Here is a 14,683-nt window from a genome sequence, read left to right as displayed (position 1 = left end):
CTCCAATGTCTTTGTTCAGCAACACTCCCTAGGATGTTATCATTAAGTGCATAAGTCCTGTCCTTGATTTGCTTTTCCAAAGTGCAGCACCTCATATTTATCTAAATTAAGTTCATCTGCCACTCCTCGCCACCACTTCTGCCCAACCTGATCAAGATTCCATTGTAATCGGAAGTAACCTTTGCTGTCCACTGCATCTCTAATTTTAGTGTCATCTGCAAACGTACTAATCACACCTCCTGTGTTCACATTCAAGTCATGTATATATTAGTTTGTACTTTTTATTGTTGGGTTTTTAAAAAATTATTCTCATGAAAGGTAATTTCTGTAGGATTCTAAAAGGAAGTTGCATTAAACTGGAATTTCTAGAAAAGGATATTTGTTTGCAGTAATACAAATATAAAACTTCAAGTATTAAAGATGCCTCTTAGACCAGTGCGATAGAGGGCTGTCATGGCTGAAATAGAAAGCTGACTTTTTTTTTAAATGAGTGACTGTAAGAAACAAATGCTAATTATCTAACTGGATAAAATAGCTTGACTAAGTTGCTCTGCCTTCGATAAAGATCTGAACTAACCAATAGTATTATAATTATTACAGTTTGCTTGAGGTCTCCACAGGTTTTAATTCTTCATTGGTTGCTGCAACTGTGTTTACATTCACTCCTGTATTGTTCGTAATCCTGTTAGAGAAAGAAGAAAATTAGCAAAGGCAAAAATTCTTGCAAATTGCTTACAAAACGCAATGAAAAAGATGTTTTCGATGGTGAAGTGTGCTTTGGAAATCTGTTTATTACATGACTGCTTCAGCAAGTTCAATCTAAAATAAAATGGCTCTTGTAAATGTGCTTTGTATTTTAGTGCAAAATTTTGGAGCAGCGTCTAGAACAAAAAATGGTGTTTACAGAATATGAAAAAGTTCCAAAGAAACACCCAACAGCAGAATGTACCATAGCATTACTACCTGAAAATGCAGAAAGAAATCGATTTGCTGATGTTATTCCCTATGATGATAATAGAGTGGAGTTAGTGCCTACAAAAGAGAACAATACTGGTTACATAAATGCATCGCATATTAAGGTATTTAGGTTTGCTTAATAATTGTTTTGGTTTGTGAAAAGTTACAAGTATGGCAATCCTAAAAATTCCATTGAATTTAAGTACTTTGCCAATATTTGAAATAAACAACTTTTTGTTCGCTTTACCATGTTTGTCAATACCTTTCTCCTTTTCGTTACAGATAATAGTGGAAGGCAAGGAATGGAGTTACATTGCCACGCAAGGACCACTCCAGACCACTTGCCTTGATTTTTGGCAAATGGTGTGGGAGCAAGGGGTTGCCATCATTGCCATGGTTACAATAGAAGAGGTATTCCCTAATTTGCTTTAAGCTGATTTACTATCTATATTTTCTATGTATTTGTTGAGCTTTTGTAATAAAGAATCATAAGATGTTAAAATAGAGCTAAACATTCTAAGTGAAAGCTTGGTTTCTTTTTTTCCTTGATCATGCCAGAATCCATACTTCAATCACACTTCATCAACTTGAATATTATTCTTGGACTATATGGTCTCTGGAATTTTAAAAATGTACTTGTGCATGCTTGCAGTACTCATGAACATAGTATGTTACTGCTGATGAATGAGTTGGATTTCCAGGCTCTTGGGTGGGGAGGGGGTATGGGGAGGAAGCAGAATGAGGTATATGGAGCTCCAAAATGCTGAAATTAGTTGATGTGCTGTTTTCCCATGCAATTTTAACCACCACCATCACCTTTTGCAGAGACAGGTTTGAGCGAGCAATGTGTAACTGACTAGGTTTGTTCAGAGCCTATTTACAACTGATAGAACAAAAATTCCTTGGCCTTCAGTTTCGCTTTAGCTGGTACATTTTGATGCTTGGAAATGAGCAGCTAGTGGCAGCTCTTCGGAGAGCTGTAGAGGTCACTGCCTGCGAGGGCAGCTTAGTGTATATGTCGTTTCAACCATAATCGCCTATAGTACTGGCTTAATTGTATAATTTTCGTTTAGAAAGGTTGGTGAGAGGAAACTTCCAATTTGAAACACTATCCCTTGCAGACTGTTGCACCTTCCTAGCATGAAGGCCTTTTACCCTGTAGCTTTGAGACCTGTCCACCATCCTTAATTAGAGTAGGAACATATCTCCATTGCCAGCTAAAGGAGAATCTGTGAAATTCCACTGAATCACTGACCACTATGGGTGATCTCAGGGTACAAAAGCATTCCTGATTCCTATTTCCTACTTCTAAAGGGAAGATCCAGCCCCAAAAATAACTCTAAGTTGTGGAGATAATGAGTTTTTAAATTTCTTTTGCATACCTGGCAGGCTAGTATTTATTGTCCATCCCTAGTTGCCCTTGAGAAGGAGGTGGTGAGCTTCCTTTTTAAAAAACTGCAATCCATACGCTGTCAGTAGACCCACAATCCTGGAATTCCAGGATTGCCACCCAATGACCGTGAAGGGACAGAAATCTATTTCTAAATGCGGAATGGTTCTTTGGGGAATATGCTGGGACACAAGGTTGCACGTTGTTTTGGAGTATGACATTGCCACTGTTGATGACAGTCACTACCTCATGGATGCCAAATCTTGAGTTGCTACATCTCTTTGAAGCTCTGGATGTAGGTTTGCTTGCTGAGCTGAAAGGTTCGGTTTCAGACATTTTGTCACCATACTAGGTAACATCATCAGGTGAGTCTCCGGATGAAGCACTGGCATTATGGCCTGCTTTTTGTGTTTCGTTTTCCTTGGATTTGTGGTGTAGATTTCTGTGGTGCTGTCATTTCCTGTTTTTTTTTCTCAGGGGGTTGGTAAATGGGATCCAAGTCAATGTGTTTGTTGATAGAGTTCCAGTTGGAGTGCCATGCTTCTAGGAATTCTCGTGCCTGTCTTTGTTTGGCTTGTCCAAGGATGCATGCATTGTCCCAGTCAAAGTGGTGTCCTTCCTCATCCATATGTAAGGATACTAGTGAGAGTGGGTCATGTCTTTTTGTGCCTAGTTGATGTTCATGTATCCTGTTGGCTAGTTTTCTGCCTGTTTGTCCAATGTAATGTTTGTTATGGTTCTTGCAAGGTATTTTGTAAATGACATTAGTTTTGCTTGTTGTCTGTATAGGGTCTTTCAAATTCATTATCCCATACTAGGTAACATCAGGTATAGTTCATTAGTTTTAGTGTGTTGGTGGGTTTGTGGGCTACCATGATGCCAAGAGATCTGGCAGTCATTTCCAAGATCTGTGGTGTAGGGGAGAGTTGCTAGGGTTTCTGGATGTGTTTTGTCTGCTTGTTTGGGTTTGTTGCTGAGCAATTGGTGGACTGTATTCATTGGTTACCCGTTCTTTTTGAATACACTGTAAAGGTGATTTTCCTCTGCTTTGCGTAGTTCCTCTGCGCTGCAGTGTGTGGTGGCTTATTGTAATAATGTTCTAATGTAGCTTCGCTTGTGAATATTGGGATGATTACTTCTGTAATTCAGTATTTGGTCCGTATGTGTTCTTTTCCTGCAGACGCTGGTTTCAAGTTCCCCATTGGCTGTTAGCTTTACTGCCACATCTAGGAATGGCAGTTTGTTGTTGTTTTCCTCCTCTTTAGTGAATTTTATGCCAGTAAGGGTATTATTGATAGACTTGAAGGTTTCCTCTAATTTGTTTTGTTTAGTGATGAAAAGGGTGTCATCCAACCCAAGAACTTCTGAAGGCAATCAAAGACACCAAGATAGAAGAGGATGAAATAATGGTCTCCTTTTGACGTAACAGCTCTGTTCATATCCATCAACATTAACCTGGCCAAGGAAACACTGACTACACTCTTAGAAGAATCAAAGACGCATGCACAAAATACCCCAAACTACTTCAGCAAGGAAAATTTCGTCAAGCTAGTGGACCTATGCCTTTTACCACTCACTTCACCTTCAACAACAAAACCTACAGACCAACCATCGGAACACCCATGACATCTCTGATATCAGAGCTCTCAGCAGAGGCAGTAATGCAGAGACTCTAACAAACCGGTCTGCCAACCATCCAACCCAAACTTTGGGTCCGCTATGTGGTGACATCACTAAACAAAACAAATTAGAGGAAACCTTCAAGACCATTAATAATACCCTTACTGGCATAAAATTTACTAAAGAAAAGGAAAACAACAATAAACTGCCATTCCTAGATGTGGCTGTAAAGCGAACAGCCAATGGGGAACTTGAAACCAGCGTCTGCAGGAAAAGAACACATACGGACCAAATACTGAATTACAGAAGTAATCATCCCAATATTCACAAGCGAAGCTACATTAGAGCATTATTTCAATGAGTCACCACACACTGCAGCGCAGAGGAACTACGCAAAACAGAGGAAAATCACCTTTACAGTGTATTCAAAAAGAACGGGTAACCAATGAATACAGTCCACCAATTGCTCAACAACAAACCCAAACAAGCAGACAAAACAATCCAGAAACCCTAGCAACTCTCCCCTACACCACAGATTTCTGAAATGACTGCCAGACCTCTTGGCATCGTGGTAGCCCACAAACCCACCAACATGCTAAAACAGCAGCTAATGAACTTGAAAGACCCTATATAGACAACAAGCAAAACTAATATCATTTACAAAATACCTTGCAAGAACTGTAACAAACATTACGTTGGACAAACAGGCAGAAAACTAGCTACCTGGATATATGAACATCAACTAGACACAATAAGACATGACCCACTCTCACTAGTATCCTTACATATGGATGAGGAAGGGCACCACTTTGACTGGGACAATGCATGCATCCTTGGACAAGCCAAACCAAGATAGGCACGAGAATTCCTAGAAGCATGGCACTCCAACCGGAACTCTTATCAACAAACACATTGACTTGGATCCCATTTACCACCCCTGAGAAAAAGAACAGGAAGTAACGTCACCAACTTAAGGAAACCTAAACGCATGAATAAAAAGCAGGCCATACCACCAGTGCTTCATCCGGAGGCTTACTGACGTTACCTAGTATGGTAACAAAGCATCTGAAACTGAACCTTCCAGCTCAGCAAGCAAACCTACATCCAGAACCTCAACTAGAGCTACAATTCTTCTCAAAATCGCTAATGTCGCTTTGTAGTCTGTCCCTTTTTTAGTTTGCTGATAGTACCACACAAGCATGATAGAGGATGTTTTCAGTGTGAAGGTGGAAGGTTGTTTCCGCAAGAGCTATCTTGGTGGTCACCCTTACTGATACTGTACTAGAGAGATGTACCTGCAGCTGCCATATTATTGAGGATGTGGTCAAATATGTTTTTCCCTCTTGTTGATTCTCTCACCACCTGCTGTAGATGCAATCTAGCAGCTATGTCCTTTGGACCTGACCAGCTCAGTCAGAAATGCTGCTGCTGAGCAACTCTTGGTTGTGGACATTGAAATCCCCCGCCCAGAGTACATTTTGTGCCCTTACCACCCTCTGTGCTTCCTCCCAATGTTGCTCCACATGGAGGGGTATTGTTTTTCAATTGAGGAAAGAGAGTACATGGTAATCTCATTTAATTCTCAAAGATATTTAGGAAAATTATACGTCTTTTTATTCACCAGTTTGTACTTCACATGTTTAAGAAAATTATATTCTGTAAAGTGACTTTAAAGTTTTGTTCACAATACAATTACTTGGAGTATGCATTCCAATTATAGAATTTTATGTTTAGTGTTAATCAAGCTCTTTGTTGTAATAACATTACAGGAGGGAGGGAGAGAGAAAAGTTTTCGGTATTGGCCTCGATTAGGCTCCAGGAATAACTCTGTCACGTATGGAAGATTCAAAATTACTACAAGATTTCGAACAGACTCTGGTTGTTATGCAACTACCGGGTTAAAAATTAAACATCTGTTGAATGGGCAAGAAAGAACAGTGTGGCACTTGCAGTATACAGATTGGCCAGAAAATGGCTGTCCAGAAGATATCAAAGGATTCCGATGTGAGTTTTATTGAATTCTGATTGGCAGCACTTGTCATTTTAAGTTTAAAACAAAATGTTTATGCTAAGGCATTTTGGCTGTATTGCAAAAAATGTTTCTTTAATAATGACCCCTTTTTAAATTTCTCATTGCTTTTACAGCATATTTGGATGAAATTGAGTCAGTGCGTCGTCATACCAATAGTACAGCAGACAGTAAAAATCCGGATATGCCTTTACTTATACACTGCAGCGCTGGTGTAGGAAGGACTGGTGTTGTGATTTTATCAGAAATTATGATTGGCTGCCTGGAGCACAATGCAGTAAGATTATCCTATTTGTTAAACTTGCTATGTCATATGATTCTGATAAATTCAAGCAACCTCTGCACAACTGATAAAACAACAGATATGTGTTTACTTGCTTTCTCCCGGTCTCCCATCACTTAAGTAATTTACAATTTATAAATCTGAAGGCACAATTTGTGATTCTGCAGAGCATTGAAGAAAATGATGACCTGCTTAACTGCAATTTCATTGAATCTATGAAGTTCCCCCTTTTGACTTAATTTGCACTCTGTAACTTCCAGTATTATGTGTCTCTTTCCAAAGTGAGCATAGATACAAAATACCCATTTAACAGGGCTATTATTTCTTCACCACCCATAAATCTTGTCTGTTTCTGTTCAAAGACCACAATTCCCCTCTACAATTGTTTCCCTTAATGTATTTATGAAAAATATTATTTTCAGCTTGATAATCCTTGAAGCTTTTTTCAAAATGTTCGTTCTTTTGTATTTTTCTTGTCTCCTACTGATAATTTTCTTCATAGCTCTTGCTTTTTGCTGAATTCCTTTTCTGAATTTCCTTTTCTGTTTTAATAAGCCTTTTAGCTTGATCTTTTCTGCTACCTTATTGCTTAACTGCATGTGTGCTATTAATCTGTAGGTTTACCCATCAGTTCAGCCTAGTTTCCTGCAGTTTGTGGCTCATCCCTAAAATTTACATCATTTAAATTTATAACCTGAGTTTGTAAATCTCTTTTTTTTTAAGAAACAGCACATCCGATTAAATTGTTATGTTGATTAAGTCAATATCATTCAATGAATATTAAATTAACTAATTCATGATCGTTGCTCACCCTGTTGTCCATGTATAATATGGCCTGTTCCCTTATTAGCTCTCATTTTTGCTCATTGAGTTCACCTTTTTATACTGTAGGTGTAAATCTCCTCCCATCTCCCCATTATGGTTGCATTTTTTTTATCCAATTCTCCTATATTTGTATTTTAAATGCACCTATTAAACACAAAAAAATCACTTATTTTGTTCAGCTTTAACATGATAAAATGTTCAAGTTGCTTCATAGGACTATTTGAAAATAAAACCTCGCAACGCTGAGGATTGTGCAGATTCTATCTTCAAGAGCTTGCATGATTTCACATGAGAAACAACTTTTTTTTCCCTCAAGGCAGGACTTATACACTTAATGGTACAGTCCTGGGGAGTGTTGCTGAGACCGAGGGGTGCAGGTTGGAGTTACAAGTAGACAGGGTAGTGAAGAAGGCATTTGGTACACTGTCCTTATTCGTCATTGTATGGATTATAGAATTTGGGATGTCATATTGTAGCTGTACAGGACATTGGTTAGACCACTTTTGGAATACTCTGTTCAATTCTGGTCTCGCTGCTATAGGAAAGATGTTATTAAACTTGAGAGGGTGCAGAAAAGATTTACAAGTATGTTGTCGGGATTGAAGGTTTTGGACCTATAGGGAGAGTCTGAATAGGCTCGGGTTATTTTCCCTGGAGTGTCGGAGGCCGAGAGGTGACCTCATAGAGGTTTCGGGCTAGTTTTCTGCTCAAACCTTACACAGTGCGCCCAGTATGTCATAGAGTTAGAGTTACAGCGCACAGCACAGAATTGAACGGAGTATTCCAAAAGTGGCCTAACCAATGTCCTGTACAGCCACAATATGACATCCCAACTCCTAAATGACATCTTCACCTCCCATCTACCTGCGACTCTGCTTTCAAGGAATTATGCTCTTGCACTCCTAGGTTTCTTTGTTCGGCAACACTCTCTCCAAGACCTTATCACTAAGTGTATAAGTCCTGTCTGATTTGCCTTACCAAAATGCATGATCTCACATTTATTTAAATTAAATTCCATCTGCCACTCCTCAGCCCATTGGCCTATCTGACCAAGGTCCCGTTGTACTGTGAGGTACTGTTCTTCACGGTCCATTGCACCACCAATTTTGGTGTCATCTATAAACTTACTATCCATACCTCATATATTCACATCCAAATCATTTATGTAAATTACAAAAAACAGTGGACCCAACACCAATCCTTATGGACACAGGCCTCCAATCCGAAAAGCAACCCTCTATCATCACCTTCTGTTTCCTACTTTTGAGCCAATTTTGTATCCAATTGGCAAGCTTTCCCTGGATTCCACATAATCCAATCTTACTAACCAATCTACCACATGAAACCTTGTTGAGTGCCTTGAAGACCACATAGACGACAACTACTGCTCTGCCTCCTTCAATCTTTGTCACTTTTTCAAACAGCTCCATCATATTAATGCGATATGATTTCCTTGTTGACTATCCCAAATCCGTCTTTGCCATTCCAAATGCATGTAAATCCTGTCCCTCAGAGTCCCCTCCAACAGCTTCCCTAGCACTGATGTTAAGCTCACCCATCTACAATTCTCTTTATTTTCCTTACAGCCTTTCTTAAATAATGGCACCACATTAGCCAACCTTTCAGTCTTCCACCACCTCACCTGTGGCTGTCGATAATGCAAATATCTCAGCAAGGGACCCAACAATCTCTTCCTTAGCTTCCCACAAAATTCTGGGAAACACCTAATCAGGTCCTGGGGATTTATCTACCTTTTGTGTTTTAAAACCTCCAGCTCCACCTTTTCAAGATGTCACTGTTCATTTCCCCAAGTTCTCTAGCTCCATGTATGACATAATAAATATTTTTTTTTAATTCCAGACTCTGGATATTACTACCATGCTGAATCTGCTCAGACAGCAACGGATGTTAATGGTGCAAACAATTACACAATATATCTTTGTCTACAAAGTGCTCATTCACTTTCTGAGAAGTTCTAGGCTGATTTAAGCTTGTATTCATAATGCTGTGATTTTGTAAGTGAAACAACTGATTGCAGAATTGTTTTAAATGAAGGAAGCGTTTTTCTACCCCTTGAGTTGAGGAGGAGAAAGTCAATTTGCATTTAAAAAAAAGTGCGATGTACACAAATGGAGCACCAAATTTAAAGGTGAAGTTAAATATTTTACCTCTGATATTTTTAATTATTTTAAAATAGGCATTGTGCTTCATTTTAATGAAGAATATAGTTCAATACAGCATAAGTGAAACCTATCTTAGTGCAGTTTTTCACTTAACTTTAATTTGCACCCAAATTTAAGTAACTTTTAACCATTTCCTCCAGCTGAACATTATAAACAATAATATCTGGCATAAACATCATGAAACTCTGTATTTGGTGCATGATCAGTTTTAAGCTATAGTATGGAAGTATTTTACCTTTGATAGAGATGTGATGACTGCTATATTTCAATAGTAGGAGAAAATGAAAATATGCAAGCAGAACGAGTGAATGTGAGGTTGAACTGGTGCAAGTGGAAGTATTTTGTTAGAATTAATTTTCTAGTGTGTAAATAGGTGAAAAATCCTTTTTTAGGCTTATAATGTATCATGGTTTACAGAAGTAATGAAAATACATGTAATGATATGAAATAAACCAATCCTGTTTGTTTTTCAATAGACCTGTTCAGTTAGGCATGACTATCAACTTTGTAAAAACTATATGTATAGTTTAATTACACTCAATTACAATTATTGAAACTTAAATGTTATATGATTACTCAAAATAATGTAAGTTTATTCAGTTCATTTATCTACTTTTAGCTGTTAGACCTATTGTTATTTTTGAATTACTTTTAGCTTAGGTTTAAGTGAGTATTTTAGCACTGATAACTATTTGATGTAAGTGAGAGAGTCTGCACACAACTGGCTTTTGTGTGACCTTCACTGTAACATACTTTAGTGTAATATAATTTTGCAGTAAAGCACTTCAAACATAATCTATGAATTGGAAAACTGCTGCTAAGTGACTTGAGTTTACAAAGTTTAAAAGAGAAGGATTTCAGCTCAGTGTCCATAATGTTTCTTTTAAAGCTTCCTTACTGGCCTAATTTTATTGACTTCCACTTGATTCAGTAATTAGAAAAAAATGAGTTTATGACAAATGGTAGTTTGTTTCCTTTACAGGGTAGTATATTCAATCATGGGAGTATGAAGGACAATCTGTGAAACATTTTTGTGTATATATAAATTATGTAGATCACATCATATTCATAAATGAAATGTACAGGGTTTTACTTTGTGAAGATTATCTGAGTGCATGGTTTTGTACATTGAAGTCAACATATGCTGTATTCTTTCTTGGTGTTCTCTTTACATCAAATGGAATATGACCTGTACATTAATTATGGGTTTACAAATGTGGCTTATAATGTTTTGTAACTTGGAATTCTGTCACTTTGAGTAATGCTAGAAGAATTTGATATTGTAGAGCATCCTGTTGTAACCCATCCATCTGTTACATATTATGTGAAAGACATCTCTGTAGAGATGATGAAATATTTTTGATTGCTTCCTGAAAAATAAGTAACCATGTTTTGTAACTGCTGATTTAAATACAAATACCACTGTGTTGCGTAAATAAATCTTTGCATAATTTGGCTGAAGCATCTTTTCAGTATGTGACATTTTATGGGGTTTTTTTTCAGATATAAGCAAAACTTTAGTTTTAACATTTTCCTGTTTGCATTTACCTTGACTAAATTTGCGTGTGCCAGTATATATGTAAAGCCACTTCGTAAAATGCTTTTTTTATGACACTTACAGAAACATTCATCAGCTTGAATAAATGATATAATCATTCCAGAACTTGGAAGCTTGATTGTATCAATTTTGAAAAGCGCACTCAAAATACACTGCAGCATCTTAGAATTGTGAGGTTTAGCCTCTTGAGCCTGCTCCGTGATTCAACAAGACCGTGATTCAACATTCCTTATGTCCAGCCCTTGCCCCGTCACCCTTGATTTCCCTTATTTATTAAGAAGGTGGAGGCCGTTCAACCCATCACGTCAGCACCAGCTCTTCAAATGAGCTTTTTGCTTAAGTGCCATTTTCTTTCCTTTTCCCCACAACCCTGCACAGTTTCTATTCAAATAATCTTCTAATGCCTTCTTAAATGCCTGCCTCTACCATACTTCCAGGGAGTGCATTCCAAGGCCTAATTACTTACCCTGGAAAATAAATTGTTTCTTTTGCAATTTACTTGCCCCTCACATTCTTGATTCTTTTGCAAGTTACAAATTACAGGATGATTTGAAAATTTAGTGTATTTTAAAGATTTATTATGCATGTGATCTTGTATAAACAAGCTATGAATGTTTTAATTTTTTAGGAAAATTGCTTTAGGAAATGTTAAGAAGGAAATGTTTTATTCAGGGTGTTTACACTTAAAACAAAAGCCATTTAGTCTACAAAAAAAGTAGGATTTGATTGTTACACATTTTACATTGACACACCAGCAGAGGGCAAATTTTATTGCAATTTGACGATAAAGTTGTTTGCTGAGAACTGTCACTTGCTAACTCTATTTTCCTCACCGAATAGTGAGGCTATGGAAGTTCAAAACTTGAGCATATCATATCTGGCCAGGTGAACAGTATTTAAAATATTTCAAACATACAATTACCTATAGATTACTATTTATAACAAATTTCATTATTTGTTTTAAACAATTAATTATACATTTGCACCTAGTGAAAGCTTTGATTTGGTGGAGAAACTAATAGTGTGTAAAATTGCTTCCAAATTATTTTCACAAAATAGTAGTAATTTGTTTTCACTTTTTTTCTGGTTTTTCTACCTATTCATTTTTTTGCTTGCATGCTGTTCATTTGTTTTTTGTTACCAGCCCCATGCCATTAAATTCAATTGATTTAGTCTTGCATTTTCAGTTATAATTGATAATATAACAAATGAGCCAATTAGTTGTAATAAATTAATTTAAGAAGAACCAAAATCCTGGATGCCTGACGTAGGGATAAGCACATTTTAGATTTAAAAACCTTGCATTAGATATCTATCCCAAAGTCTTTACCCTAAACAATGTTTATGTTAATCTTTAACGTTGAAGATAACTATCTAAATATTTACACATTTGTCACAATGTATTACTATTTCCTTCAGTACCTGAAATTCCTAATGTTCAAAAATAGTATATTTCACAACACTGATAAAATTACTCTCAAAATTCTCTACTGTTCAATGCCTATCTTTTAATACATTCATTAAGGTTTTTACTTTTACTTTAGCATCTCTCCGGTTTAGTCATTCAGGCTTTGTTGGTGATGGCTTTTAAACACATCTGAGTATGTACACAGTTTGCAGAATTTCTCACCATGTTGTCTATGCATCAGAGCATTGAATAATAGAGGGGTAGGTCACTTCATTTTGTAAGGCTTTAAAAGTTTCTTGGCTTTGTCCAATAAAAAAAAGTCATAGGAAGGAACTATGCTCACATTTTATTTTGTTTAGAAGTGCTGTTTTCTGTAATAAACCATTTAACCTCCCATGAGGGGTGGGAGAGAAATAGCATTTGTTTGAGGCTTCTTTGTCACTTAAAATTGGATGATTTATGTCACTTGTTCACTAAGTTGCAAGTTAATTTTTATGCACTTCTGAAGTACCCTAGGATCACCACCTCTATAAAAGCTTCAAATTCCTAGATGCTGTAAGTTCTATTTTTGCTGATAACATAGGACAAAATTCTAGTGCTTACAAATTGTGAGCTACAAATTGTGAGCTCACCTCTTTTTCCCCCCCCCCCCCTGCCAAAAACCCATATCCTCCACAGTGGCAAGATCCTAGAATCTTGTGCTCAAGTAACCCTACTATCTAGGATATGTTCTTGACGTTCTTTGGAACATTCTTCAAAATAGTACTGCACCCCCTGTGATGTACAAACTAAAGTAGTCAAATTCTGTACTTGTCTATATACAAGGGCTCCCCTTAAAGCTGTGAATGCTGAGCTATGAATACGCTTCCTCTCCCCTCCCCTGTCAAAAAAGAGGTTGACTTGTAAATTATGAATAGTAAATCTGACACGCACCTTTTTATTTATACATTAACCTTACTGTATTCCACTTTACAGGTTGAGATTAATGCTTTTTTATTAATAATGGAAATTCCTTTGAAAACACGTCAACATTTGTACGTGGTTTGTTGATAAGCCAATCAAATCACATTGACTTGTTTTTTGAAAAATGCCATTTTTGTAACTTTCTACTGTCAAAATTAAATAAAAATTATATTTCACACTAATGTGAATCTTTTTTTTCCATTTAATCCTTTCCTGAAGTTTTTGTTTGACGTTACTCTGGAAAGCCTGGACACAAGCTTTGTTTTTGTCCAGAAAAATGTATACACTGGCTGAAAGTTGGTCTTGCAGTCTTGAGGTATGGAATGTTAACAGTTTACCTGGGTTTAAAAGAAACAGTAGTTTAAAGGTAACTTAATCAGTTATAGTCCAACAGGTTTATTTGGAAGTACTAGTGTTTAGAGTGCTACTCCTTTGTCAGGTAGCTAGTGGGGCAAGGTCATAAGACAGAATTTCTAGCAAAAAGTCATAGTGTCATGCAACTAATACAATATATTGAACTAATGTAGATTGCTGTTAAGTCTTTCATCTTTTAGAATGGGTTGCTGGCTTCAATTGATTAATATATAAATCCCAGAACTACTTTCAAGTCAAATTCTCGAGATAACTTAAACTTTTATAAAAGAAAGTGACATCTCAGCTCAGGCAATGCATTAAAGGTGTGAAGTTAGAGCCTGTTGTATTCCAATCTTGAGTCAGACTGGTTCTATTTCCAAAGTAGGAATTTATAAACTATCACATGGATTGACTGCCAGCAGATTGTGTGCTTTTTGAGCAAAATCGAATGTATCTGCAAATATAATTCTGCAAATGCAAATTCACCCCATAGACCGTGTGCGTGTGTGTGCGCGCGTGTGTGTGTGCGCGCACTAGAGTTTGTACATGAGTGTGACTGTCTGTGTGTGTGTGTGTATATAATGTAACAGGGTCACCTGTGGTGTGATATGAACCCCAGGTCCCGGTTGAGTATCAAACTCAAGAGAATCATGCTCATGGATATCAAACTTGGATACCAGCCTCTGCTTGGCCACTCTGTTGTGTATCCCGAAGTCCACCTTGGAAGACGGTCACCTTAAGATCTGAGGCCGAATGTACTTAACTGCTGAAATGCTCCCTGACTGGGAGAAAGCATTCCTGTCTGGCAATTATTGCATGGTATCCGTTTATCCATTGTCATAGCGTCTGCTTGATCTCGCCAATGTACCATGCCTTCGAGAATCCTTGCCTGCAACATATTAGGTAGACAATGTTGGGAGAGTCACATGAGTACCTGATGCATTCATGGTGGGTGGTGTCAATGTCGACACTCTGACACGTCTTGCAGTGGTTGCCGTGACAGGGTTGTATAGTGTTGTGGTCAATGTCCTGAAAGCTGGGCAGTTTGCTGTGAACAATGGCCTGATTAAGATTTGGTTGTTTAAAGGGGAGAAGTGGAGACATAGGGAAGGT

General features: G+C 37.4%; 1 protein-coding gene across 3 annotated transcripts in view; it reads left to right on the top strand.

Annotated features, from left to right (window-relative positions):
* The window catches only part of ptpn21 (protein tyrosine phosphatase non-receptor type 21), an 87,066-nt gene extending 73,668 nt beyond the window's left edge, over positions 1–13,398 (top strand). For all 3 annotated transcript variants that reach the window (XM_043697288.2, XM_043697286.2, XM_043697289.2), the window contains exons 15-19: positions 861–1,079; positions 1,240–1,368; positions 5,737–5,971; positions 6,113–6,273; positions 8,965–13,398. In XM_043697288.2, coding sequence (XP_043553223.2) covers positions 861–1,079; positions 1,240–1,368; positions 5,737–5,971; positions 6,113–6,273; positions 8,965–9,093 — 873 coding nt within the window. In that variant the 3' untranslated portion in view covers positions 9,094–13,398. The remainder of the gene's footprint in view (positions 1–860; positions 1,080–1,239; positions 1,369–5,736; positions 5,972–6,112; positions 6,274–8,964) is intronic.
* The last annotated feature ends 1,285 nt before the right edge of the window (positions 13,399–14,683 follow it).

Source organism: Chiloscyllium plagiosum, unplaced genomic scaffold (genome assembly GCF_037043375.1).
Source record: "Chiloscyllium plagiosum isolate Xiang-an unplaced genomic scaffold, Cpla_swu_hap1 HiC_scaffold_8, whole genome shotgun sequence".
In the NCBI taxonomy this organism is placed as follows: Eukaryota; Metazoa; Chordata; class Chondrichthyes; order Orectolobiformes; family Hemiscylliidae; genus Chiloscyllium; species Chiloscyllium plagiosum.
The sequence above is the reverse complement of the archived record's forward strand: the minus strand, read 5'-3'. Positions and strand labels throughout refer to the sequence as shown.